This window comes from Larus michahellis, chromosome 1 (assembly GCF_964199755.1).
Source record: "Larus michahellis chromosome 1, bLarMic1.1, whole genome shotgun sequence".
Classification (NCBI taxonomy): domain Eukaryota; kingdom Metazoa; phylum Chordata; class Aves; order Charadriiformes; family Laridae; genus Larus; species Larus michahellis.
Window position 1 is genome coordinate 121,730,023 of NC_133896.1, and position 27,739 is coordinate 121,757,761.

Below are 27,739 nucleotides of genomic sequence, written 5' to 3' on the forward strand. Positions count from 1 at the left end.
ATGCTGAAAACCATACCTTTGGGAGGAAAAGATGTACCAATCCTATCTTCCTTATCTTGGGAAAGAAAATCACACCCATCTTGCATGGGGTAAATGAAGAAAGAAAATAAAACCATAAAGATTTGCTTAGAGGAATGGCGAAGAGAGGCAGAAGAGTTAAATGTTTGAGAGGTGGAAGTCAAAGCTCCTGGAGAGGTGGTAGGTTACACATACTGACCCATTGAAGAGGCTTGACACAAGAATGCAAGAAACAGGTTAAGAGACCTAGAAGCACAGCTACAAACCAAAAAATAAAGAGGCAGTATCTTTAATTACCAACGCTGTTATGAGAAACCAGAAGGAGCTGGAACATGTCCCGAGATGCAGTAAAAATTGAATTAAAAAGAAAAATCAACATAAAGAACAAGTTTAAACTTAATTAACAGATGTAATCTTGAGTAATCTTACAAGGAAATGTTTCAGCAGTCACAGTTGAAGGCAAACTACAAAAACCTAGTGGCCTTGGTAGGTCTTTTTGTTTTACAGGGTGACTGACTAACAGACAACAACTTGAAAAGCAGCAGCCAGACCCAGGGACACAACTGTCGGTTTCACTAATGTTCTTTTAAGCAAATGTGTAAATACCAGAAGGAATCTAGGAGGGCTATCAAGAAGGTAAAAAGTTTAAAGCAGTGGGGAAACTAATTAAATGCTATCAGCACTCTAAGTATCAGTAGTTAGCAGTTAGCATATCAGTAGTTAAAGGCTGAGAAGATTGTGGGTTAAGTCTGTGTATACAAAAGTTTGAGGTCTGAAAGGCACAGTGAATAGTACAATATTATGATTTAACCAGAACAGAAGAAATACTGAAGGAAAAATACATAGGTCCATATCACAGGCTACCTCTCCAATAACCACACTTAACAGATATATTCTTTTGTTTCTAAGAATTAACCCTGTAAAATTAATGATCCTAAGTAATGAACCCTATGTATGGTTAATTTTCTTACTTTAAAGAAAATGAAGGAAAAAGAAGATGACAAAAGCTGTGTATAAATATATCAGCTGCTGATTTAAAATGCAGCGTAAAGTGTCTCTGTTTATTGTAGAGAATACAGGGAAACAACTGATGGAGGACTGGAAAAAAGTGATTGAGTACACTGGAAGCTCCTATGAAGGGAAATGTCTGGGGAACAAAGATCACTGTCAATAACAATCTTCTGTTAATCTTATCTGTTACAAGAAACACAGAAAATTGACCACTCCATTCCAATCCTATAGATACTGATCTATGTATGTTACGTGTATGCAAATTTGTCTTTACTTATGAGTATCCCTTTATGCATTTACAAGAGATATTGCAAAACGCTGGGAGAGATGAATTGCTAATGAGCTCACATAAACCCTCCAATGAGATCTGGGTCTAATCACAAGATCTTCAATATGTCTGCTACCGTCTTCACTGACTCACCAGTAAGACTGATAAAGGATTTGTAAAATAGTCAACAAATGAATACATTGCTAAACAGTCACCGAAGGTTATCAATCATGAAGGTTATCAACAATCGAATATCATTCAGTTCTGAGCCTACTGTACATCTAAAAAGAAAATATTTTCCATGAATGGTACCTTCAAGACCACGGGGCTGCTACATGTGAAAATACACCTAATTGTTATGTTATCTATACAAATTGTTAAATACTGTGCATGTTTACATGTGGTGTAGCTCCTACTGATGACAACACCCTGTCATGGAATGGGCCCACCTGCTCCACACCACCTGGGAGGCAAGAGCAGAAGTTGCCACAGCACTGCTTCATCAGTGAATAGTCAGTTGCTCTGCTGGAGCTGGCAGATGGGTGTAAAAGCACTAATCTCCTTGGTTCTTCCATAAAGCCCAGCATCCAGATCTGCTACGGGTTGTCATTTACTCTATCTTGCCCAGGACAGTGGTCCCACTAGTTCTGGAGTCCACACATCTGGTTCATATCTCTCTGATCTGGCTATAAGGGGATTATGAGAGACCATGCTGAAACCTTGCTAAAGTGAAGGTAAACCACCGCTACCACTCTGCCCTTCATCCACTGAAATAGTCTTCCAATTATCTCGCAATAGAAAGCAATAAGCTTGACCAGGCATAATTGGTAAATCTATGCTGGCTTTTTCTAATCATGTTTTATTCTTCACATGCCTGATAACGGATTCCAGAAGGATATGTCCCTTAATCATCACATGGTTTGAAGTGTGGTTGATCATCCTTCAGCTCCCTGGGCCATCATTGCCCTTCTCAAGGATAAGCATGACATTTGGCTTTTTCCAGTCACCAAGGACTCTTCCTGATTGCCATGACCTATCCATGCTCAGCTCAACAACCGTTCCTACCTCTCTCCATTAAGACCAGGAGCATTTTGCTTAATATTAGTCTCCATTTGAGAGACTAAGATTAAGGCAGTTGCCTTTCCTGCCCAAGACATTTGGCTGCCCCTCCTTCTTTTTAACCAGTTCCACGCTGTCTGTCCTTGATCACCTCATTGCTTTAGAGACTGAGCAAATATGACCTTCAGAGGGACACGCAGCAGAACGGGATTATTCAAGGACTCTTCTGGTGTGGATGAGAACAGAGTTGGCAGTTAAATTTCAGGTCTGCTTGAGAACACGTGCATCTTTTATATATGTAGGTATGCCTGTGTGTGAGTATATGCCTGCAAGTATTGGCCAATGGAACAGGAACAGATGGTAGAAGAGGTTGGTTGAAGAAGGGATAAGTTCTTTCACCTGGCTATTGGCATCCCAGGGCAGCAGTTCCCAAGCTGCTCTGCTTGGGAACCTCCAGGGCTATGGCTCCTCTCTCATTTCCATAGCCAGGCTCACAGCCCTGCATTTGGGAGCTCTTCTGGTGGCTCCAGGTGACTTTATCCAGCCAGGATCAACCCAGATGCGTCGCTGGCTGTGCAATGCAGGAGGCTGGACTTGCCACGGAGCTTCTGTCTTATGGGTTTCATCAAAGCAAACAGAAGCAGCTACCTCGACTTCGAGGAGCCGATCTGAGGACACGTGGTAAACTGCTGGAGAGAAGCGGGAGATCAGAGAAGAAATGCTGCCAGCAGCTCGCCCCCATGCTGGGAGGTGTTCATGCATAGAAAATCATCCAGAAGAAATGATAGCAGTAACCATGACAATGTCAGTAGCACGGCACTAGCAGGGCTTCCTCAGGGATTAACACGTTTCCGTACCAAGAGTCCCTTTTTCTGATGTGTGCTGTTGATTCAGCGGTAGTCCATATTTGTTTTATCTTCCTCAAAGCAGAGCTACCTGAAAAATTGTTTTCTCTGCAAGCTGCTCAGGCAGGACTACCTGTAAAATGAAAATATTTTTAGAGAAAGTCTGTCCCAGCACATGTGCTTGCAGAGCACTTTGCACCACAGTCCCACCCTAATCCCCCTCCCTTGGATGTCCCCATCATAGCCAGGAACCGCTGTTGACTAAAACCAAAGTTGTCTCATTTCACTGAGCGCATTGCTATTTTCTAAGGTGTGACTCAGAGCCTTTCGGTTAGGTGTCAGCGTGTGGCATTTGCTAGAAATAAAATCAACATTAATTAATTCTGCTTTTTTTTTTAAACATAGGTTTTTGTCTTTTCTTGCTCCAGATCCCGAGTGAGGCGCACGCAGAGCAGAGCTCAGAGAGATTGGTCCTGGCTGTGCATGAAGACCTGCTTCTCACAGCAAGGGCTTCAGGGAGGGGTCGGTCACTAACAAGCATGATCTTGGTGGAAGAAAAGGAAAGGCAAATTGTGGGCACTAAGCAGCCTGACAGGCTGGCAGGCCTTCCGCACTGCCTACTCACTGCTTAGCCTCTCATGCCCGTATCAGCCAAGGGAATTATTATTATCATTATTTTGTAGAGCTCATCTTTACTTTTCTTCTGTCTGGGTCCACAAAGACTGAGCTGCATCAATGTTTACGCCTAGAAATCACTACAGTGCTCCTTTACAATATATGAAATTGCAGTAATAAGCACAAAGAATAGTACTCGGCATCTGACAGGATGACTGATGTAAGCTGTCAGCCAATATTTGACTTTCCAGGTGAGATTAGATTTAGCATTTAATTTAATATAAAGCGTGCAGTACAAGGCACTTATTTAACAGACAATTGCTCACAGGCTTGTGCAGCCTAGGGGCTACTTAAAGTTTAAGATATCTCTGCTCCTTTTGAGAGTATCATCATATTATCCAGTGGAGTTTTAAAATCCTGATTGTTGCTGTGAATTTCATTAGAGAAGGACACAGGAAAGGTAAGTTTCTGTTGGTAATTCTTTATTTCCTACTGAAAAAAGCATAGTCATTTTTGTTCTGAATCAAAGAAAAAGCAGAGAGATTTTGCACCCAAAAAAGAAGTTTCAAGACAATTTGTATTTGGCTTTTCTAACAGCTTGCTTACTTTCATTAGATCACCTTTATCCCTATGCTTGAGTGTGTGTGTGTGGATAAATGCACGTGTACCTGTGTCCTGCTGTGTGTGCGTGCCTGTTCTGTGCGTGCTGATCTTGCAAGTCTAGTCCAACAAGCAGAGGAAGGTACACTGCTGAACTCCAGTTCCAAAGGCACCACAATTTCTTACCAGTGATGAAAATCCACCACCCCTTACCATAGGCTGCAGAAAGCTCATCATTGCTTGAAGACCGCACGGAGATCGAGTGGCTTTTTGTGGAAGGTTTGCCACATGTTGTAGGGCTTGGTTGGCCTGAAGCATTGAAGGACAGGTGTTCTACAGGAGCATCAGACTGAAATGCTGTTACCAGAACCTTTGCTTTTTGCAGGCTAGGGGGCTGCAAGCCAGTCACACCCTCCTCTTTATGTAGGAAAGACAGAAAAAGGCTTTTCTCAGAGCTTCTTGAGAGCTGCTGCCTCAGTAGGGTAGGCAGTGTGCCTCAAAGCCTGGAATGCAGGTCATGGGGGCCCACGCTCACTAGATTTCACCAAAGAGTATTTGGCTTCCCACAGACCAAAAGTGACCCGAGTGAGGAGAGGAAAAAGACCTCCTTGCGTCTCTGAACACATCGAACCACTCGGAGACGGGGATTCTCAGCTGATATAAAATTGGGACTCCATTTTCACTGGCAAGTGGCAGGTGTTACTATTTAGTTGTCATAATGCAGACAAAAGAAACCAATGTAACTGTTTTAGTAGAGATATTTGATTAAAATAAGTATCATGTTGTCTTTAGTAGCCGTAACTTGCAAGGATGGCCGAAATGCGAAACTTCACTTGGGCAGTTGAAGATATTTTCAAGGAAACCTTCCTCACTTACATGAACAGCTGGAGGAAAAACATGACGGAATCAGCGAATAAATTGCAAGCCAAGGTTGATGCTGAAAACTTTGACTATGTTATCCTTTATTTGATGGTGATGATTGGGATGTTCTCCTTCATTATTGTGGCGATCTTGGTGAGTACTGTGAAATCAAAGAGGCGAGAGCACTCCAATGACCCCTATCATCAGTACATCGTTGAGGACTGGGGCGAGAAGTATAAAAGCCAGGTTCTGAATCGAGAAGACCTCAAGTGTGTGATCCATGAAAATTTGGGTGCAAGGGACAAAGCGACCCCTGGATCACCTTAACTTTTTGGAAATACCAGCAATGAGGAAGTCATACAGCCACATGCAGGGAACTCACTGGAATTACAAATAGCTGTAAAACTGTTCATTAACAGACAGGTCAATGTGGAACACAGTGCTGAGGAAATCAACACTACTGTTTTCCATGAGGACTTTGGCATAGCTGGTCGGGGAACATCCAGGAAAAATGTGCTTTCCTTTGATATTCTGTTCTTCAGGAAAATAAAATGAAGAGAATGAGTAACTTGATTTCTTTTTAGAATTTTTTAAATCCAGATGCAGATCTGGATGTTCCCACCTCAGAATAACTGTGAATTAGGGGTCAAAAATGCTGATTTAGATCGAAGCTGTATAACTTAAGCCCATCTTAAAAATAACTTGAAAATGTACAGTAAAATATCAAAATCTCCATCTATTGGCTGAACAATGTGTTATGGTATGAATCATAGGAGGTAACCTATACCTACACATATTCATTCCAAACTATTTTTTTAATGATCTGGCTCCCATTTTGATTTCATTATTCATTGCCAGCAAACACTGACTCATGGCCTTTCGACAAGGCCTGCTTTATAGCAGAAGAGCTGCTAAACTAGCATAGCAGTCTCATCTAAGAGCATGTCCTGGCTGTCCAGGGCAGCTTCCAGAGGTTCATCATCTGTCCTCAAGTATACAGCTGGCCAAGCTGTCACTTCTGCTGCTCCTTGGTTCTCCAGAGCAATCTGTCTATCTGGGACGCAAGCTGGGTGATGGTGGCGCTGGTTACATCCCATCATCCAGTGCTCAGTGTAAACCAGTAAGATCCTGACTTATGGCCTTAGGAAGCCTTGCCGTGCTTCCGAAGTGTTTCTCATGTTGGGTACTGGTTTCCACTGGCTGGTAAAGGGGTTTTCAAGATGGTTTATCTTCTCCTGTGCTGCTGAAGTATCACAACACTGGCTCTCTGGGAATAATTACAAGGAGAACTGGTGACACTTCTAGTATTAAAACGTGCTTCTTTTTGTAAGACTCTGGGTTCAGCTCTCATTCATGCTGCCACACTTAAATCGCTTAAGCTAAACATTCCCATACCGGCTGTCTATCGTGTGGGCTTGTTGTTTGTTTTGAGAAAGTTTTGGCTGAAATACTTCAGCCATGTCTGGCACTGCATTTTCAGCAATTTTGTTTCGCTCGTGCTAAAAAGAAATGAAAAAGAAAAGGGCTTCTTTTGTTGGGAAGCTTTGGCTTGTTTTGGAGACTGCTCTTGAGATTTGGCACAGCAGCAACTGTCACACTCCGGATGGGCCTTTTGCTGGCACAGTAATAAGCCTTTGGATCATCTCAGTCCATGAGCCCTGAGGAAGGCTTGTCAGGTGCCAGCATGGCCATCTGCTGAGCCTCTCCCCACCCAATGTGCCCCCTTCCCTCCCACCTCCCTGGGTGGCCCGTGGCTGCCTGCCAGCTCCCTGGCTCCTGGGGGACTCCCCTCACTCTCGGGACCCGCTGGTGGCTCCAGCGTTGGCACTGTGCTGCACCGAGCACCTGGAGGGACCCTCGGGCCACCTGGGCCATGCCACAGTCAGGGAGAGCCCATTTTGGCAAGGTACACCCTTGGAGAACTTGCCCAGGTGGACCAGCGTCCCCAGCAGTTGTCTGAGCCCCTCAGGCCCTGCTCCCCGCCATCACTGGGCAGCAGCTCCAGCCTCTGGCCGGGCCCTGCTGCCAGTAGCAGGCAGGCGGCTGCTAGTAGATGCTGAGGAGGTGGATCTGGACTGCTCTGCCCTCGGACCTACACCCCTGGGGCATGTGGGAATTGCTTTAGTTCAGAACTATTTTTTTTTTTGGAAGAATCATAGAATCATAGAATTGTTAGGGTTGGAAGGGACCTTAAAGACCATCTAGTTCCAACCCCCTGCCATGGGCAGGGACACCTCCCACTAGACCAGGCTGCTCAAAGCCCCATCCAGCCTGGCCTTGAACACCTCCAGGGATGGGGCATCCACAGCTTCTCTGGGCAACCTGTTCCAGTGTCCCGCCACCCTCACAGTAAAGAATTTCTTCCTGATATCCAATGTAAATCTCCCCTCTTTCAGGTTAAAACCGTTACCTCTCGTCCTATTGCTCCACTCCCTGATAAAGAGTCCCTCCCCACCCTTCCTGTAGGCTCCTTCAGGTACTGTAAGGCCGCTATAAGGTCTCCCCGGAGCCTCCTCTTCTCCAGGCTGAACAGCCCCAGCTCTCTCAGCCTGTCCTCACAGCAGAGGTGCTCCAGCCCTCTCATCATCTTCGTGGCCTCCACTGGACCCGCTCCAACAGGTCCGTGTCCTTCCTTCGCTGAGGACTCCCAAACCTGGACACAATACTCCAGGGGGGCTACTTTATGCTCCAGCCTCAGGCAGCGGCCGGGCCACGCCGGCTTTGCGGGAAAGGTGCCCCTGGCCGAGGCAAGGCGAGGCGGGCGGATGCGGCCGCCACGCCGGTGCCTGCCCTGCCGCTGCCGCTGCTGGGAGATGTAGTTTGTCGCGCCCTCCCGCCTAGAGCCATGGCCGCCCCGTGAGGTAGGAGACGCGGTTCCTGGGCCTTACCCCCACACCCCTCCTCGGCGTGGCCGCCCGCGGCGACGGGGCGGCGGGCAGGCAGGCAAGCGGGGGCGGCGGGGCGATATAGGGCAGGAGCCGAGGCGGCCCGTCCCCGACCCAGACCCCGACCCGGCCTGCTCGGCCTGCGCTGCTGACTGCCCTCCGGCCCACTCTCCTGCCTGCCCCCTGCCTGCCTGCCTGCCTGCCAGTTCCAGCACCCCCGGCCTCCCTTCAGCCTTCTCCTGCCTGCCCTCCTGGCCCGCTGCCTGCCCGCTCCTGACCAGCCTACCTTCTTTTGCCCGTTCTCCTGCTGCCATTTCCTTGCTCTCCTGCCTGCCCTCCCTGCCTGCCCATCGCCCTGCCTGCTTGCCCGACCCCCCCACAGGCCCGGTTCCAGGCCTGGACCAGCCAGGGTGCGAGGCGAGGTGGCGGCAGAAGTTCCCTCGCCATAACCTGTAGCCTCCCGTCCACCTGTGGGACGCAGAGTTGTGAGGTTTAAAAGCTGCCGGAGACGCGCTGGCCAGCTGCAAACCGCAGGCAGGCCCCACGCGGTTGTCTCCCAGTGAATCGCCACAGGGAACGATGCATGGCCACCTGCAAAGTGCGCTTTGCTGCATGTGAATCTCCCCAGTGTTGCCGTTTTCATAAACAAAATATGAAGCAAATAAGTTAGAAAGACGGATCTGAAGTTACCGTTTGTTGAAGGAAATTGGTTTCCTCAAGTGCACGTGTGGGTCGCTGAGCTGTGCTGGGCGCTGGTGCTGCAGGGACCAGAGTGACTGGGGCAGAGCTGGGGTGGGGATGGAGGCAGGGGACCCTCCTAGGGCAAGGCGGTGGCAGCAAGCAAGGTCCTGCAGCTTGCAAGGACCCTGGGACGTAGCTGAAATGATGCCCTGGGACCCACAGTGGAAGATGTGCCACTGACACTTCTGGTTTTGGTTTGATTGGATTTTAATCTAGGCACTATGATTGATATGTCCCATCTGCTCTCTTCTTGTTTTCCAGAGTTTGGAGCATGTGAGGAGCTGCCAGAGGAATCACTAATATTTTCATTTCTTCTTCTTCAGGTATGAAATCTTATATGGCTTTTTGTTTTGATGTTCCTTGAGTTGGTGTTAGTTTAGGAATATCTTTTACCAGTGACACTAGTATAAACTGAGTGATTACATGCGTCTTTTTATGGAGTGATGTTTTGACCTACCTACACATATAGACTGTAACTGTGCACAGGTTTGAGTACTTCTGACTTAATATAACCACTGCATCTTGTGGCAGTGGTTTGTGATGGATTCTTAGTGCAGCACTCTGGCTCATACTGGCTTCCACTGTGTTTCTCTGTAGCCTTTGGGCTTTGCCATATTACTGTGTTTTCCCATGACCCAGTAGTCTTTTTATTTTTTTTGAGAAGTCGTGATCCTGTCTTGCAGATGCTCAGCCTGATGCATGACACAGCGGGTCACGTCTAGTGGTGGGTCCCAGTGACTGTTCAGGTGGAAAACATGCACATTGCTTCCTGAAATACGTGCATTAAAGAAATCAGCAACAAGAGATAGGTGGATTGAAACCCCTTTTCTAGCTCAGGACATACTTGGCCATCACTCCATTTTAAATGCAGTCAAACAACCCTAGTAGCTTGCTACTTTCCAAGGCCTTGTGGCAGGTAACTTTCATAGCTTTTCACAAAATGGACAAAATGGAGGTGCTCAGAAATCCCCAGCAGACAAAAGAATATCACAAGTCCCATTTTGTTGAGTAGATGGAGTTATTGGCAGGCTGAGTGAGACTTTCAGCCAAGACAACTCAAGTGGGTTTGGGAGTACCCAGATGTCTGTGTAGACTTTTTTCTTGTGCACGCAGGCCGGTCGATACTCTGCCACTGCATAAGCAAACAATGGCGAGAGCGGCTGGGCTGTGATGCGGTTGCTGTGGTGGACTGGAGCTGTAATTCAGCGGCTGAGAGACCTGGATTCAATTCTGTGCTCCACCACAGACTTCCCATCTGTCTGGGGCTCAACTCCTTAGTCTTTCTGGGGTGGTCTGTGTTGCACAACACAGCATTGTGCAGAGATCCTGGGGCTGGTATCAGCTGAAGTCTAGCTCTGGGACTTGGTGCAGCCCTCCCTGGGAGCTCTTTAGCCCTGCTGAGGACGCGAGCCTCTGGGGCTGCACTGGGGACTCTCTCTGCCTGCTCTGGACCCAGAAGACCTCACAGCATTAGAAGCTAGTGGAGGATTGCTAGTATAGTGTAGAGGTGTGTGGTATGGGCAGACCCTCTCTTCCCTTTCCTGTGTGCAGTAGTTTGATCTGCTTCACAGAGAGGTGTGAGTGTAAATAGCCTAGTGATTGTGAGGTACAATCCCGGTGAAGAAGGCCACCAATATGTGTGAGAGTGTTATCATTTTATCCCTGCCGTGCACAGGAGTGTACGGGTAGGTGATGGTTAGATTAGTGTCTGTCACAGAGTCTCCATCAGGGCTTCAGGCAGAGACTAGTGGTCCTCTTCCTTTTTCACGTGGCTCAACACAAGACCTCCTTGCTAGCGAGGGAAGGTAATAGTGACCTTCCATGGGGCCCAGTCTCCGTTCCCAGTAGTGCTGTGTTTGTTAAGGGAGCTTGCATTTTCCTGGGGAACGAACAATGCCCGACTGTAGATGTGTTCTGAACTCCTATCTGTGCCTTATCTGCCTCTGAAAAGGCAAACATGAAACTTCAGCTGTTTATTTGCCTGCATGCTTTTAAGATATCACAACCTTGAAAGTACAGTGTCTGTGCTTTTTGCTTTTGAATTGACGACCTCAGTGCTAACAAATGTTGTTTTTCAAATGTGAAGTGAACCCTGCCTTTTTCTCTCCTTTGCCCAATTTCTTCTCCCTGCCCCATGCCCCAGCTCCACCCATTTTTTTCTGTCCTGGGGTTTCAGCTGTATTTAGTAAGGTCTGGATCAAGGTGGAGACTGGAAGAGTCAAGAGAAGTGGAGAGAAGTGCTTGACCACTGGAGGCTGGTGGCACAGGATGTGGGAATGCAACATGGAGAGAGTGGTGGCTTCCCTGCTCAGTTCCAACCACAGAAGACACTGTGAGGACAGACCATCAAACATGTCAGCTCTCACAGGAAACATTTTGGATCAAAACACCACTCTTCAAAACAAAGTGAGAATTTCTTTAATTCCCATCCTTTGTGACTTCAGTGCAGCTACTCGTGGTGGATACACGATTCAGGCGTGTGTCTCAGCAGAGCGGAAATATTACAGAAGTGTTGTGCTGAATGCTTAAATAATCAACTTGCAACGAAGAGCATTCGCAGGAGTGCACACTGTGATACACATTATACGCTGCTTCTTGCTGGTGGGACAGTACCCTGCAATCAGACCCCACAGATGGGCTCATATAATGTTTGCTGACTCTCAAACTTTTTCTGTATGTAAAAAATCACTTACACCCCATTTTCAGCATCATATGCCAGATGCTAGCCTGTCTTTGAATGGCTGAATTCTTGCCTTTTTACAACACGTTGCAAAATTGATTCTGACTGAAGCACAGAATTTACAGCAATTTAGGAGAAGAGTGAAGACTGTGCCTGATGAACCCCCCAACCAAGTCAGCGTTCTGAGAGGAGGACACCCCAGTTGGGCAGTGCAGTCCCTTCAGATCAGGCCAGGCTTGTGTAGCTTGGGTTTCATTGAGAAGCATGTAGCCATCTGAACCATGCACTGAGAACCAGATTCTGCTGTGATGGGGGATTTTTGCTGTGACCATCTGGCAGGGGACTTAAAATCTTAATGGTCGTTGAAATTTGGGAGGAAACATCAGAAGTTAAAATGCCTGGTATTTTGGAGGCGTAATGCTACTAACTCATTAGTTCACAGCTGCCCTGACATTTTGTCGACTGGAGAAGGGAGCTGCGCAACTCAGGATCAACACAGTAAATACCGAATGACAAAATGACTTGGCCACACCACTGCTTCGGTATAGTTTGATCTCGGTAACAGAGATCTCTGGTGGTGTCTCTCTGTGGGGATGTTTCCAGGGTGGTCTCTGCAGGGTGAGGATTTTGCAGCTGGGGGAAGAGGAGAGAAAAGGACATCCTAGCTGGAGAAATAAGAGCATCTGTGAAGAAGCTGGCTGAGCAGCGCAGGAGCTGCAAGAACATTTACTTGATTCCCCGTTTCTGAAGAAAGGTCAGCAGCAGCTATTGTGGTGTGGTGATGATTTATTCAGCCCAGCTGCTGGTGAAGGCTTGGACTAAGCTGTAGGGCTTCCTCCTGCTTTTCAGTGTCTGTTGTTACACATACAGGAAACACCTCGAGGGGGTCAGGCAGAGAAACGTGCTTAATTTGAAATCCAGCAGCTTGAAACGGTGTCAGAGCTGGTGGGGCAGCAAGCAGAGACCAGAGGGCAGTGTTGTGGCTGTGTGCTGCAGCCTTCAGCATCCCCTCAGGCACTTCTCAGTCCCGAAGTTCAGCTCTGAAACATACATTGACTACTCAAGGGAGCCAGCGAGTGGCTGGTTCGCTTTTGTGTTATTATGGGCTGCATGGAGAATTTGATTTATTAGTGAATCGGAGAGAACTGGTAAATGATATTAGATACTAGGTTTCATTATGTATTTGGGCTCTGAACAGGGTAGGTGGGCTTCAAAAACACAAGACAGCTCTCCTGGGTGTGCTTCTGTCTGCGTACAGCTCAGACACCAGTGAGGCGGTGTGATGTGCACACGCGTGGAGCTTCTGAAAGCAGCCAGCCTCGGGTTTTTGGTTGGGCAGCTGCGCAAGCGTGGCACCTGCCCAGGGCCTGTCCATCCCCTGTCCTTCAGCAGCATGGATGTTGCTGCTGTCACTCAGCTCCAAAAAAGGCCCACGTAGGTCATTCCTGAACCATGTGGCGCTGGTACGCTGCCAGCCAACGAGCTTGTCAGAGAGGTGCAGGGTGGACATGCTGAGTAGAAACAGATTGGATAATTTTTTCTTAATTTCCATTTCTTCAAGATGCTTCTGCCCTGGTCTGTGCCTTTAGAAGTGTGACGCTCATTGGTGCTGAGCCCATCCCGCTGCGGGACAGACAACATCATCACACGGCCAAGATGGTAGCATTTAACTGGAAGGTGAGGATGTTTCACATTCATAAAGTAGCGGGTTACTGCTCTTCCAAGCAGATGCATGTCAGGTGTGGCTGGGTGGGTCCTGTGTTTAAAGATGGCTCCCTTGCCTGGGTGAAGGTCGTTTAACCAGCACACTCTCTGCACCTCAGGGACAGAGGACTTGTTGTCCTTTCCTGCCGTACAGGCTTGCACCTTGTGGGCTGGCCCCAGTTCTTGCTGTCGGGGCCTTGCACTGTAGACCTGAGCACAGCGCTGGTAGGCGAGCTCTGCTCTGCTTGCCTCTGCTCCTCCCAGCTTTCCTCTTTCCAGGCTTTTCTCTGGCTGCTCTTTCCTCAGCTCCTTTCATTACTGGAGGGTGTTTTCTCCATTATGTCTTTTAGTGTATTAGGGCCATAAACACTCTGCAGGGTACGTGGTGTAAGGCACAGAAACGTTTGAGCAAGTACCTCATGCATTAACAGTTTTAACATGTTACATCAGACCATTTATCAAGAAAGCAATGCTAACCCAAAGCCTTGGCTTTACCTTTCTGGTGTTGCAGAGCTGTGGTTTAAAGAGATTGCCACTTTTAACATGTGGGGAGATTGACAGAGGATGATGGTTTTTTTGCAAAATTAGAGGAGAGTGGCCTGATGTCAAAGGTAACGTGTAGCTTGTAGAAATCAGCATTATGAAAGACCCCACTTGAGCCTCTGATTTGTGAACTTTAAGGGGACACACTAATGGTGTATGGATACAAGGCTTTTTCTAAATTCACTAGCTTTACAATGGCCAAACAGCTTTATGAGGTGCTGGAAGGCCTGCTGAGGGTACAGGGGGGTACTGGGAGTCTTGCTAAGGGGGAGCTGGCACTGTGAACTGAAAGACCAGACCCATCCTGCAGGCTAGGTGGCTCTTTGAAACAGTGTGCTGGGAAGTTCATGTACCTTCAATATCCTTCTGGAATTGGTATCTCAGTCACTGAGTGCCCGTGCTGCTCTTGTTATATTTGTGTTCTGAGTTCACAGTGTTAGCCATTTGCATTTTATTTTCCACTCGATGTGCATCTACAGTAGCATGCTTTTATAGCATTGAAATATGTTGTGCAATTTCAGTGGTTCCAGGCATTAAAAACTCCTGAAACTAAGTCACTGGAGGCTGTGGGTATTTTTAATTTTCTTCCAGTTTAAAGGCCTTTATCTATACCTTCCAGATCTGGGCAAGTTAATTGCAAAACTACCATAGATTAAAATTTCTAGGAGCACAAAAGTGTCTTTGGGGATCACATCTGATAGCTGATATGCACGGATCCATCACTCATTAGAATTATTCAGAAGTGTTTCCACTTTTACAATTATCCTTAGATATTCAGTTCTTCGCCTTTTTCAGCTCTAGATCATGCCAGTATTCCGTTTGCTGTAAAGCAAGCAAAAGCAACAAAAACCTGTTCAAAGGGGCTTCATATACAAACTTGAGTGAAGTGAACTTCGTTTGGTCCTTTCCCCTAGACATTGATCTGCCTAGTTTAAAGTATCCTACAAAAAAAAAAAAGAATGAACAGGGGAGCATTACCATTGTTTTGAATAATGCTGTTGCTGTAGGAAGCTGTATCGCATCCCTGTAGATTCATTTTTAATTGTCCAAGTGTTCCAGTAACTGCTTAAAAATACTGTTTTACATTTCAGGCTTTGGAGAATTTCCCATTGCTGATGTACATTTTGGCAGCTAAAACATTGATTCTTTGCTTAGCGTTTGCTGGAGTGAAAATGTACCAGAGCAAAAAAATTGAAGAAAAACTGAAGAGGGAACGTGAAGAGAAATCGAAAAGAGAAGCAGAGAAGAAGGATGATTGAAGAGTCTCTCAGGTATAGAATTTATTTGACATCTGGGTGTTCGATAATGGCATTGACGTATCAATCCCATTAAGTTTTGACTTGGATGCATTTGGATTGTGCAATTAGAACTAGCCCATTATCTGAGTTCTTGTAATATTTGCCTCCTGTGATGTTTCAGTGTATTTGCACAGCTGTATCATGCCCATTCTTTGTAGGAATTGCAGTTACCACCACAAAACTTGGCAGCCATGGTTCGTGATTTAGGAGATCTTAGCACAGCGTTCCTTCTCTGCTCTTAATCTCCCTGAATTTTTACGCCCAACCAATTGCACAGGAAGTCCCAATGCATAAAGAGATGGTTAAATTGGGCAAAAAATGCATGAGAGGCATGACAGACAAGATGATGCAATAAGACTTCTTGGCCTTAAGTGACATAATTAAGATCATCATTAATCATAATTAAGAATCAGCCATTCCGTATTAGTTAAATACATGACAAGTAGATGGTTTAGCTGGAAGGGCCAAATCTCATGCCACGGAACTTCCCAAGGTAACAGAGATGCTACAGGTTATGCTATGTAACATCCACCAGACACGCTTCACTGAGAAAAACTGACATCTTTCTGCATAAAAAAGCAAAACGAATATTACCAAATTTCTTAAAGTTTTGAGTTTTCATTCCCCATGGGCTGAATTCCTTCCCTCGTCTTTCAAAGTTTAAACAATCGTTGCCTTATTGGATCAAGTCTGTTAGCAAAATGAATGCTGACTAGTGCTAAGATTGTATTCCCTGACTTGTTTGGTATGTGATTTTTGTATCAGTTCATTTCACATCTCTCTGTTCTGCAGAAAAATGGGAATTCTATTCCTGCCTGCCCTTTGTAAGCTCAGTGGGAGTTTGATGTAATGTTACTCTTTATTAAACTAAAAAACTTAACTTTCCCTTTTTGGGGTCATCACCTCACATAATGAAGAGAGTTTCAGTTTTTAGAAATGTTTACTAGTTTTGATTTCAAACCTATCACTGATTTATTTTGCACATCAAGGATTGGAAATTGTGACTAGAAATGGGACTCTGGAAATAACCATGGGAACGAAGTGGCTTATTCACATAGAAGAAACAAAAAAAACAAAGGTGTTTTTCAGTCTCCTGTTTACATCAGACTGAGGACTTGTCTCTGGGCAGACTTGTGCCATTTTAAACTTTTATTTTAAATCAGTTTCGCTAGCCACTGGAAAATGCTGTGAGAACACTTCTTTCCATTTTTGCAGTAAGTCAGAGTAAGTTATATAGAGTTTTATTGCTAAACAAATGAGAGGTGGGCTGCCCTGTAAGCGAGCAACCTGTAATGAGCAGACCATACTGTGCTGCGTGTGCAGCGCTGGGTCCCAGGGAGTTCTGCCTGGCAGAGTACACATCCCAAGGGATTGCTGCGCCAGGGTAACGAGCTCATCCCACAAGGCCTCTGTGTCCAGCAGCGTGACGTTGACCTTGTTGAATGACTGGCATTAAAGCATCTTTGATTTTGCAGAAAATATCCTAGTTGCCCCGTCACCTGGTGTTGCCCACCAGAGGCCCAGTCCTTCCTAAATTCTGCCATCTCTCCGACTGTCGGCCATGTCTCTCTATAATGGGATTGTGAGAAGGGGTGAATTCTCCTGCCCTAAAGATGTTCTTTGGTGTCAGCATGGCAGAGCCGCGATTAGCTCCGATTGCAGTGTGCCACGTGGGCAGGCAGATTTAGCCCCTGCGCTGCCAGCGTATCATGCCTGCTGTTCTCACTGCTGTTTCCCCACCCTGCAGATTTTCTGACACTTGGCAGCTTGCATTGGATTCCTTTCCTGGGAGAATGAAGCCTTCCTGTAGATGAAGGATGTGTCAAAGGAATAAAACCCTCAAGAGTAACATTCACTTGAACGATATCTCAACTTTTTATACCTACAGCAAAATATCTAAGCCTCTATTTATGCAATAAAAAAACCTTTGTTAAAAAAAACAGCAATGGCCTTGGTTGCTGCTTACTCAAATGCTACAGTTAGAGCTGCAGGGGAGGCAGTTTTTAAATACTAGCTGCAAGGAGGTGGCTGGTTTTAAAGAGAAAAATACTGCATCCGTGAGGGGTGTGTACAAGGTTGATGGACAGACAGGAGGAAATGGGGAGGACTCTATGCAACTTCTTCAGAGCAACTGCTTTCCTGCAGGGGTGTAAATCTGAAACTTGTGGGCCCTTTATTGAATCCAGATGAACAAGCGCACAGGAGAGGAGCTTTTCCGGGCAGGTCTTTCTGAAACCCCTTTCCATACTTACGACTTCCTTAGAGTAATGCAAATCACAGTGTCAGTGTGAAAACCTTTGAGGAAGCTTCATGCTAGAAGGTTTCTTACATTATTTTGCTATGCACAGTATCTAAGAACTGCGTATGGCTCTACTTACTACTCGGCCTGTGAAGCAGAGGGGGTTTTCATGACCATTACTAGCTATTCCTGCATGTGTAATAACACCAAACCCTGGAGGATAAGCTAATATGGTCACGGTAGGATAATCAACAGAGCAGATTTTTTTCACAGAAATAAAAGCTTAGCCATGTGTAGCAGTGCCAACAGGTACATTTGCCTTCACGTTTCCATTATAAAGCACTTCCTAGATCCTGGTATCTTCTGGAAGTTAAGGTGAAGCTGAAATCCAACAGTGGAGAGGGGAGAGGAGGGAAGAGGAGAGGTGGAGGGCCCTTGGAGAAGTCTTGGGAGCCCCAGCAGGATGCGGGATGCCTCTGGGATGGCTCGCTCCTGCCCTCTCCCTGCGGCTGCGGGCTGAGGTGATGGCTGTGGTCACAGCAGCGCAGGCTGCTGCCATATCCCCCTTTCCAGCATTACCTTAGTTTATGTGCAGCCGATACAGCTGATGCTCAGAGGGCTCTCGCTGTGGTGGAGTTACTCACCAGGAAAGGCAGTGGTTTTTAAAATCTCGCTGTTCATGCGGTCACCTTGGTGTCTGGGGAATATAAGCATTGCAGAAAGCCATTCCCGGGATACAGGAATATCCTTGCTACAGCAGCCTCAGGACTGCCAGGCTGGGGAATTCGTGGTGCCATTGTAAACCAGCAGTTTCCCTCTACAGGCTCGGCAGTCATCTCTCTATGCAAAGCTGGAATTGAATGGTAATTTAATTAAATGGCTCTGTGGTGTTCAGTGAGGACAGACTCTGCTAACCACCTCCATTAAACAGCTGTTGAGGGAAAGGCGCCAAGGTACTTAGCTAAGCCACACGCCCAAACCTTAACAGGAAATTGTCAAGCCTGTGTAGTGTCCACCAGCTTCAAAAGTAAGCAATGTCTTGGCTCCACGCAGCCCCCGCTTGCCTTTGAATATTGGCCCAAATCTAGATTTTTTCAGACTCTCAACCAAGAGTAGATTTTTCTAAACCAAGAGTAATGATGAGTTTATTTTTTTTGGTTTTAACACTGAAAGCAGAGGTATTCTCTGCTTCAATACAGTTGCTCTGTAAGCAGAATCAAAGGTTTACAATCTCCCTTTAACACAAGTCATTTAGGATCAAAGCAATTGGGCACCAACTGGGCACCATTTAGCACCCAAAGCAATCAAGACTGGTATTAAAATCTGGGGGCCCTACCTTGCCAAACATGCGCAAGAAGGGAATTAACACAAGAAGCCTCTTTTTTGTCCCTGGCTTGAGTCAGGGAGGAAGCATCTGTGAGGAGTCTCCTCAGAAGTCCTCCACATCACTGCCTTTTTGCCTCTACAGCCAAAACAGAAAACCTCTTTTTGTACGTGTAAGACTTAAAATCTGGTCCAACCTGGCTGCTTTTTTCCTTAACTTTGGAGTTGCACTGCAGCATACATAACCCCTAGAGCCTGTGATGGGTGTTGCAGCAGGCTGATTAGAATATCCTAGAGTTTCCAAAATAAGAAGAGGTCTTATCCATTCCTTAACCTGAACCAGTATCTGTTCTCTGACATAACAGGGTAGTTTTGATCTATGCTATCACTGGATAGGTTACAGCAGGGTTTTTTTTTACCTTTGGGCATCCTACGTGCTGCAGTTGCAGCCTTAAACAAGAAAATATGCTGACACTGGGGGGAGACAACAGCTCAGATTTGTTTCAGTTTCTTGTTCAGAAACCAGCTGGGGACCTCGAAGTCTGGTTTCTTACTGAAACCAGGGTTGTACCATTAGTCCTGGCAAGTTTAAAAGAGGAATAGAGAATTCAATTCGATTGAGTTTCTGCAAGTGAGAGGAGGCAGCGAGGATAGAGATCCTTGAAGCGCTCAGTGACAGCAGGGGATCTACACAGGATCCTCTTGTAGGTGTTCCCATCCCAGAAAGTGAGCCAGGTCACACTCTTCTGGTGCCTACAGAACTAGAGAGTCTCTCCTGCTTCCCTGTTCCATAAAATTACTCAAGTAGAGCATTCATGGTGTATAGATGGGCAGCTTAACCTTATGCAGTAGCTCATTTGCACAGGTCTTTCACTATCGGATGTTGTCACCAATGCCAAGTGTTGAAGACTCAGAAAATAAGAGGATTACTGGCTTTTAAACTTCTAGTGTTTGCACCTTTAGGCTTTCTTTTACAACACAAAGGCTGTGTGTTTTTAAACAAAAGCTGAAATCCTTGTGTTGTAATAAAGAAAGGAACTTTTGGGATTTTAAGGGAAAAAAAACCATCCTCACAGGTTCTGAGACAACTTATGTGGCTGCTGGAATAGGGCTCTTCCAGCCTGAAGGAGCTCAGTGGCTGTGGGGTATCTGTGATCCTTAGAGTCCAAACTAAGTGAAGAAGCATTCAATGGGATTGTTTTCTCATTATCCATTTTAGACTTTGGCTGAAATGAACTCAGCTTGATTTTAGTACCACCACGAACGCTTTTAGTCTGAAGGACTTTTACCAGAAACACCACAGCACTGGTGCTGGAGGAAGGCAGAGCTCCCTGAGCAGCGCCCCAGGGCAGGAGAGATTGTTCTTGAGCCATTGTGCTGCAAGTCAGGGAGCTAAATATTTTTCAGCTCTTCTGAGAGCCTCACATGCAAACAACTATTTCCAACATTTCCTTCCTCAGTTTTCCTCTTGGGGATCAGCCATTCCAGCTGTTCTTTCTTGCTCTTCTCAGTAAAGGCACTGCAAATGTTCTGCCTGGGGTAGACTCCTTCACAGTTCTCCTTGATCCCAGCTCTAACCTGTGACACTCAGCATCTCTGCCAACCTGCTGACTGTCAACCCCCTGGCCTTAGCTTTGGCCAAAGAGGAGTGCTGTGGCAGCCTCTCATAGCCCCCTTTCCAGCTTCATCATGGGAAAAACCAGTAAACTAAACTGAAAGAAACCTCTCTTGTTTCGGCCTTCACCAGTTCTTCACAGTCTTTGGAAAATTGCTTCCGAAGACGCATCAACTTGCTGCATCCTTTCCCTATTTATTAACCACGTACTAACCTCAGCCTTCAAGTCAAGTTTAGTGAGGGGCTGAGAGACCGCACATGAAGGAGCTGACTACCCGGTGACAGTCTTGTGTCTTGACATGCTCCCAAGCACATGGAAAACAAACCTGGTGATACGGCTGTGCAAGTGTACAACCCACATGAGCGTATGGAGACAGATCAGGTACAATTTCTAAAACTTGAGTTTCCATTTTCCCCATGGACATGTGCCAAAAGCCATTTTTCAAATAGGCTGGCTGGAAGTGGCCACCTGGTTTGGGGACTCGGAGGTGGCTGAATGTTTACACACAACCCATGTCACTCTGCAGTTTGACTTTGGCTTTTGAAGTTGGTTTGTCTTGGCTACTGGAGCAAGCCCAGTGTATCATCTAGGCTCAGCTGGACCTTGATTGGCGTATGTGTGTCCCAGTCTTGGGGATAATTGAAGCACCAGCTGGCCCTTCTCTATCTGATAACAGAACTACACGGTAGCTGCCAGAACAGTTATCCCCATAGCAATGGACTCCTCATATGTTCCTGTAGAGAAGAAGTTTGGGCACAAATAAGTCATTAGGCATGTATTCGTGTGTATCTCCATATGCCATCAATTTCTCCCTCTCTGAATCTGACAAAAGAGCTATTGAAAATGTCTCTGTGTACCAGCATCAAAGGCTGTGCCTCACCGCGAGACTGCTTCCAGTGTATCCAAAGGTTCTTGAGATGGCTGCCACAGAGCAGAGAAGGTATATAACTGCTTCCTATTGATCGCTAGAAACACAGCATGGGTGACTATCCTTTTTTTATTAGTCTCTTTTTTTCCTGGACTTTCTCATATTGGTTGGTTTTCCTCCCCAGTGCCTCAGCTTCTAATGGTGTGGCACTTTCCCAGTCCCGTGGCTCTTTTGATTTGCGGTGACACATACTCCTCTGGCCTAAACTCAGGCTAATTTCCTGGCTTAGTGTTTCTCATTGATTTGAGGAGGCTTAGAGCTAGCCAACAAGAAACGTCAGACACTGACAGTTAAGTGCTGTTTAAGTCATACCAATGAGTCTGGCCCTTACATGTATTTGTTTTCTAAAACAGTTTTCTTATTTTGCATTTCTTACATAGGACATTGTTCCTGTATCCCTCCTCCTTTCCTCCGTGTATTTCTCTCCGTCCCTCCTCCACGTGGTTGCTGCGGAAGGAAATGTCAAGGAACAAGTTCACAGAGACAGAGGCTGGGCTTTGAGCGCTGCTGGTTGCCTTTCTACTACCTGCCCAGCCTTCTCCCAGTTCTCAGGCATGGCACAAAGTGGGCCCCACTCTGCCTGCTCAGTCACAGAAGCTCACACACCTTGTGCCCAATTGTTACGTCCCTGGCTTGGGCTGTTGCCCCAAGTGCATTTGTCCCATCTATAGTCTGGGTCGCAGCATGCTATTAGGACAGATGACTTGAAAATAGGGAAAAAAAATGTGTCGAGCTGATCATTAGAGGCCCACTTCATGAGCTGGAGGAAAATAAATGGTTTTTTCCATGAAGACGAGGCTTGGAAAAGCATTTAGAAGTAATTAGTGAATGAGACATCATGAAAATTCAGGTGATTTGCATTCCAGCTAGCTTAGAGCAGAGGGACATCTGTTATAGCTTCTTCATCAACATATGCATTTGCATCTGCCTCTCCTCTTTATGCAAAGATACTTTAATCATTTTATTCTAGTGGTGCATTTCAGTCACGCAGGGAGAGTCGTGAGTGGGAACAGAGAGATTTGCTTTGACATCCTGCAATGGTCAAGTGTGCTGAGCCTCACTACAAGAGCTATTGCTAGCAAACCTAATAAAATAATAGGTATTTAAAATCCTACCAAGAAGATATTAGACTCATGCATGCTATTTCAAGTGCTTTTGAATAAGGTGCGTGCTATTTGGTAACATCCTCCTATTAGCTTGTTTAGTCATATGTTAAAGGAATTGCTTGTCATCCTAAATTACCCCTTGAGTCAGAACTGTATGAGCCACAATATTTTTCTTCGGTACAAAGGGTTACAACGTTTTGTAGAAAACACGGGTTGTAATTACGCTTATGCAGCAGCAAAGGGGGAGGGAGGAAGAAAGAAGAGGACTCATCTCAGAGGATTTGATATAAAATACCAGGGTTCATTTGATTTCACACTTGGTTCTTTTTCCTGCCCACAGCTTTCCATACGCATTAAACAGGGCTGGGTAGAAAAGTTTCAGCAGCCCTGAACCTCCCAGCGGGAGGCTGGGAAGAGTGAAGGTGTTCAGCGAGTCTTCCCCAGCCCTTTACAGGGAAAGGATATTTTTTCCCTCACTCTCTGGGAGATGCGGCACCAAACACTTCTTCTTTCCTCAGGCTTGTTTCCGTGAAACCCTTCATGGAGTCTTCACCCTCGTTCTACCAAAGAATACAAAACAGGAAAGACTCATGACTTCCTGTGACACAAATCACTTCCTTTTGATACTTCCTGATTGCCAAAATGGATGGAAAGCAGGTGATTCTGTAACTGGTCCCATGGGCTCCACTGCGAATTAGGGATGGCAGAAGACACACCTTACCAAATGAAGAGATGTTGCAATGTGGCCGTAAGCCTGCAGCTGCGTAAGCCATGGCGGCAGAGACCGGTAAGGCTGAGCTGCGGTGAGGCAGGAGTCTGGGACTCTGCTCCGTTCAGGTTTGGTCTCCTTCTTCATGTGAATCCGGAACACAGCAATGAAGTCACCGGGCTGGTGCTGATTTGACTGTAGCGCACTGTTACCTCCCCCAATAGCACAGTGTAGAGTCATCGGGTGAAGGTAAACACCGGGAAGCAAGTCATTGGGAAAATGGGGTGTTCATCCTTTGTTTCTTAAGAAAACCAAGCTAGGGTGCAATTACTGCCTGTCCTTGTGGCAAAGAGGCACCGGACCTCTGTCTTTGCTTGTGCTGATTTCACACCACTTCATATTCATCGATATTTAGTGGAGCAATTGCTGCTTCAAGCCGATGTGAAATTATGTTCAGGGCCATGATACCAGGACAATAAAAGCATTCCCGTCCCCGTCCAGTCTCTCCCCTTTTTTCCCCACACCCTTTCCTTCTTGCATTTGAAGCACCTAATTTTCCATTCTCTGCTACAGCCATATTTGTAAAAAAATAGCAGATGTTTTTGCCGATGAATATGAAGCCGAGAAAAGATGGTTATTTTTCTCTGTATATTCACAACTCAGCTCTAGAGAATTACATGCGTGGATTCTTCTGAAGGTAGATGAGACACCCTTTTTTAGACATGTCTCTGCCACAACAAATTACAATGCTCCTTTAGATGGTTTCCACGCGCAGGTGAAAAACTGCACAGATTTGCCTCAGTGTATTGAAATATTTTAGTGAACCTGTGAATCATCTCGTAACTTACTTCTTTTATGTTTTTATGGTCTCAGTTCTCTGAGAGGTACACAATAAACACATACCCAGTAATGAGCAACACAGGGAATGTAAATTGGGAACCACTTCCAAAAAACCAAGAAAGTGTTCAATGAGCTTGAAAAAAACTGCTGTTAAGAAATGCTACTTTGCATCACTCATAAATAAGCTTTTGAATTCAATTCTGTGAGAAATCAGTAATCGATGTCATGGACAAAGGAAATCTCTGATGATGAGTGCCGTATTTTATCCTGAGAGATTGAACTCTTCATGTTTCAAAGCCAGAACCAACTACTAATCATTAGGCTTCAGAAAGGAACTTCCCTTTTGGAAAGTTTTCCTTTACCTGTCACTGAAATGTTTATGGCAGACCACTATTGGAAGCAAGGTACTCGGTGTAATGAACTACTGAGCTGATATCAGATGTTAATGCATATATGATGGGAAAGTCACATCAAATTCTTCAGACTTCTTTAAGCCGTGGACTCTGGTGTCAACCGTGGTCTAGCATCTTCCCTGCTCAGGAGCAGATCTCCCATTGGGGTCAAAGACAGGCTTGACCTACAGAATTCATTTTGCAGCCCTGTCTTTCTCGAAATTGAGGGAATTTACATCTGAGGCATGGTCTCAACTCCCGTAACAGAGGAATTTATGCACAAGGCTTAGGCATGCTTTGGCCCGCTTCTGTGATAAGGCAAATTAACTGTCCCTTTCCAACGCAAGTGTAGCACACATCAACCTAATCCTGGCATATACCTAAAAAGAAACATTCAGATTTAAAATGACCTCTTTTATTAGTGCTATTGACACGTGGTTTTTCAGGTTTACACCCTTTGAAGGAAAGGGCTCAGCAGAGCTGGAACAGGGTGACTCGTTCAGAACAGATTTGAGGCCTGGCTGCAGGAAGAACTGTTTAAGAAAGTGCATCAAGGTAGTAGTTCTCCCATCTCTTCACCCTGTTAATCACTACCTTCCATTTGTTTGGGGTCATCTTCTCTATTCCTTTAACAATCAAGTCACTGAAGAGGGTACACCTATAGGAGTGGGTCTTCTCAAGAGACTTCAGGGCAAAGTCCTTTCTGTTGTTTATAATAAACCATTTCAAAGAAGACCAGGCGACATCCATAGGATAGAGATAGTTGTAAGACGCAGGCACAACAAGAAGCTCATGGCCATTGGCTCTAGCAACTTCAGGGCAACACTCAATACTGGACATGTAGATCACTGGTGGGACTGGCGTCAGAGTTCCTGTCTCCGTTCCTGTCTCCAGCTCCTTGCCGTCTTTTGCCCCCATATGCCTCGGCTGCCTTTTGTCCCTGGTCACAATTACGCACTTCCCATAAGAGGTGGTCAGAGAATCACACAGCTCCTGAAAAATACCGTTCTGCTGATGGGTGGGCAGATCACCTCTTAAGAGCAGTTTGTACCTCCAGGGCACCCACCCTTGGCTGCTGCCAGCGTGGACAAGTGTCCATACTGGCCAGCGCAGGCTGGCCTCCTCGGCTACTTTTTCTCCTGTTATAAGACTTTCTGGAATATCTGTTTCCCCTAAAAAAACGGTGTTGAAACTGTTAAGCTGCAGTGTCCTCAGAGCTCTTAAATACTGCAGGCACTGCCTCTTTGAAGCAGCATCACAGCAGCTCCTGCGAATTACATGCCTGAGGAGCGGACTTGCGAGGCGCTGCATGTTGGTGTCTCTGGGCATGTGAAGGATGCTCACAGAGCTCACAATGCACCCGTTGCCCCGGCGTTACCCTGCGGTGTCACACCCCACCAGCCACAGCATCAGTAGGGGCTTTCAGGTGGCTGATCAAAAGTCATCTTGGAAAACAAAGGTCCCGTCAGGCTGGATAGGTTGCAACTGTGCAGCTAGCGGCTTCTGGCATCAGGACTTTGCTTACCTTGAACATCATGGTTCCTCCTCTCGCAGCACTGGGTCGGTGCTTGGGGCCTGTGTATGTGAGTGGGCCAGCCAGGCACCACCAAAAGGTATCCAGAGGGATGGGGCTGTGGAGGAAGGAGCTGCCCAGAGTCAGCATGGAGACTGAGACAACGCCTGAGCTTTGAGACCAGTGGTAGAAACCATTCTCTCCTTCCCTTGTCAAGCGTGTGGCCTCATGGAAGATGTGGCCTTGAAGTCCTCCTGGGTGGAGGGGGGAACTGAACCCTGGGTGTCTTGTTATTAGGGGGAAGGAGGACCTCTGGATCCCCACACAAGCTTCTCTGATGGGTAGGCTCAATCCCGGCAGCGTTGTGAGGTGATGCCTGGTGCCCAGTGCTCAAGAGCACAGCAGCCTTTGCAAGGTCCGCCATGCTCAGCCTGCCCAGCTCCAGGTCTTGGAGGGGGAGGAAGTAAGTGATGCCTCAGACGTCGCTTCAGGGTGAGGTATTTTTAGGAGTAATTTGGCTTCTAGAGTCCTCTTAGATTCCCACTTTGTGCACCCGCTTCTCCATTTTGTGCTGGCCCTACTGATGAACCCCTGAGGGAGCCTGCATTGAGCTCAACACCAACACCACCACGTCCTCCGAGGGTGAGGCACACCTTCAGAGAAATGGAAGGGATTGTGGGGCAAAAAGAAAATTGCTCGTGTGGTGTTATGTGAACACAACAGGCTGCGAGGAAGGTTAGAAGGCTGGATGGGTACCACCCTGCTGCCATGGCAAGTCAGGGGGGCAGAGGAGCACGTGGCAAAGTGAGGGCTGCAGCCGGCCTGGGGAGACGGGAACCATCAGGGAAAGATGTGTGTGCGTGTGTGTGCACGTGTGTGCCTGCATACGTGTGTGTGTGCATGCGTGTGTGCTCAGGGGCACTGAGGGCAGCAAGTGTACGGCTGGGGAAGGTTGTGGAGCGGCAGAAAGCAAAGACTGTTTTGACGCAACTGGTTTCTTACCTGTCCCTGCTCCTCCCTGCAGATGCACACGCAGAATTTTACTGCAGGAACAAGCTTGTCAGTACAAGACTCTTAAATTGCTCCCACTTAGCTGTACCTACAAGGCTGGGAGTGAATGCTGGCAGCATCGTCAGCCTGCCAGATACGGCTGAACAGCACAAACATGACAATCTCTGATGATGGCATGCATTTCCTTGCCCACCTCTGAAATTGAGATACCCCACGTCCTGCGTCATCCCCTCTTGGAACAGCTTTCCTTCCCCCTAACGCAGTGGGAAACTCTGTGAAGTCAAAAAATGTCTGAAGATGAACATGGCCAGCGGGATCTAACTCAGCTGTCTGGATGCTCTCCTTGCTGAGGCAGATGAGTGATGGGGCATATCATGTTAGTGGCATCACGTGGAGAGCAGAAGTCTGAAAATGTGATATAAGAATGGTATACCCCCAGAAAGAAGCCTGTATGGTTTGTTACCCAGATGCAAAATGATGACAGATTCAGATTGTACATATATGAAGAAAAATCCTTGGATACGCAGTACACATCCATATGAGAATACAACATAAAATAGTATTGACTCATCTCTATTAGCATTTCACGCTGTGGTATACCTTTCTCTGTTACTGTTAGCTTTTGTCCTTAATAAAGGTATACGGGGAGCATAACCTGACATGAGCAGTCCTACTGGAGTTATTGGGTGCTTATTAGTTTTGAAAAGAGCACGTTTAGAGGCCTGACTAAGGCCTGAGGTCCCCCGAAACACTGATTTAGGGACCTCACTGTTCAAGAACTGGATGTAAAGTGCCGAAAGAACTACCTGTAAAGAAATCTTATTCCCTAATTTTTCTTGGTGCTTGTGACAAGCACCCTACCCATGACACCCACTGGAACCTCAAATTGTATTCCCTGTTACCTAAATTGAAGGTGTTGTTTCCTTGTCTCCTC

General features: G+C 46.4%; 3 protein-coding genes and 1 long non-coding RNA gene across 8 annotated transcripts; 2 read left to right on the forward strand and 2 right to left on the reverse strand.

Annotated features, from left to right (window-relative positions):
* Nucleotides 1–292: 292 nt before the first annotated feature.
* LOC141748913 (uncharacterized) lies at nt 293–8,503 on the reverse strand. Its single transcript, XR_012589151.1, has 3 exons — nt 8,449–8,503; nt 4,630–5,813; nt 293–3,334 (listed from the first exon to the last, which is right to left on the reverse strand). It is a non-coding gene; the product is annotated as an uncharacterized LOC141748913 (long non-coding RNA).
* On the forward strand, nt 5,009–5,706 carry KCNE2 (potassium voltage-gated channel subfamily E regulatory subunit 2). Its single transcript, XM_074601577.1, has 2 exons — nt 5,009–5,112; nt 5,209–5,706. Exon 2 carries the CDS (start codon nt 5,227–5,229, stop codon nt 5,602–5,604), a length of 378 nt encoding a protein of 125 aa, XP_074457678.1. The 5' UTR covers nt 5,009–5,112; nt 5,209–5,226; the 3' UTR covers nt 5,605–5,706.
* Nucleotides 8,059–23,548, forward strand: SMIM11 (small integral membrane protein 11). 5 transcript variants are annotated; one of them, XM_074601593.1, is made up of 5 exons: nt 8,059–8,138; nt 9,165–9,226; nt 13,145–13,260; nt 14,922–15,101; nt 22,859–23,548. In XM_074601593.1, the coding sequence occupies exons 3-4, from the start codon at nt 13,240–13,242 to the stop codon at nt 15,087–15,089; spliced, it is 189 nt and encodes a 62-aa protein (XP_074457694.1). In that variant the 5' UTR covers nt 8,059–8,138; nt 9,165–9,226; nt 13,145–13,239; the 3' UTR covers nt 15,090–15,101; nt 22,859–23,548. The 5 variants fall into 5 exon arrangements, with proteins under 5 accessions (XP_074457694.1, XP_074457702.1, XP_074457687.1 ...); XM_074601601.1 differs by having other exon boundaries at nt 21,615–23,547; XM_074601586.1 differs by lacking the exon at nt 22,859–23,548 and adding an exon at nt 16,876–17,059 and having other exon boundaries at nt 8,060–8,138.
* A 1,270-nt stretch (nt 23,549–24,818) lies between these two features.
* On the reverse strand, nt 24,819–27,459 carry C1H21orf140 (chromosome 1 C21orf140 homolog). The gene has a single exon (XM_074601565.1). It carries the CDS (start codon nt 25,608–25,610, stop codon nt 24,819–24,821), a length of 792 nt encoding a protein of 263 aa, XP_074457666.1. The 5' UTR covers nt 25,611–27,459.
* Nucleotides 27,460–27,739: the final 280 nt, after the last annotated feature.

What these genes read in the sequence shown, in the direction of transcription:
- KCNE2 (XM_074601577.1), top strand. Translation starts at nt 5,227, where the DNA reads ATGGCCGAAATGCGAAACTTCACTTGGGCAGTTGAAGATATTTTCAAG.
- SMIM11 (XM_074601593.1), top strand. Translation starts at nt 13,240, where the DNA reads ATGGTAGCATTTAACTGGAAG. An exon ending in TGGTAGCATTTAACTGGAAG is followed by an intron (nt 13,261 to 14,921) that starts GTGAGGATGTTT and finishes TTTACATTTCAG; the next exon opens with GCTTTGGAGAATTTCCCATT.
- C1H21orf140 (XM_074601565.1), bottom strand. Translation starts at nt 25,610, where the DNA reads ATGCCCAGAGACACCAACATGCAGCGCCTCGCAAGTCCGCTCCTCAGG.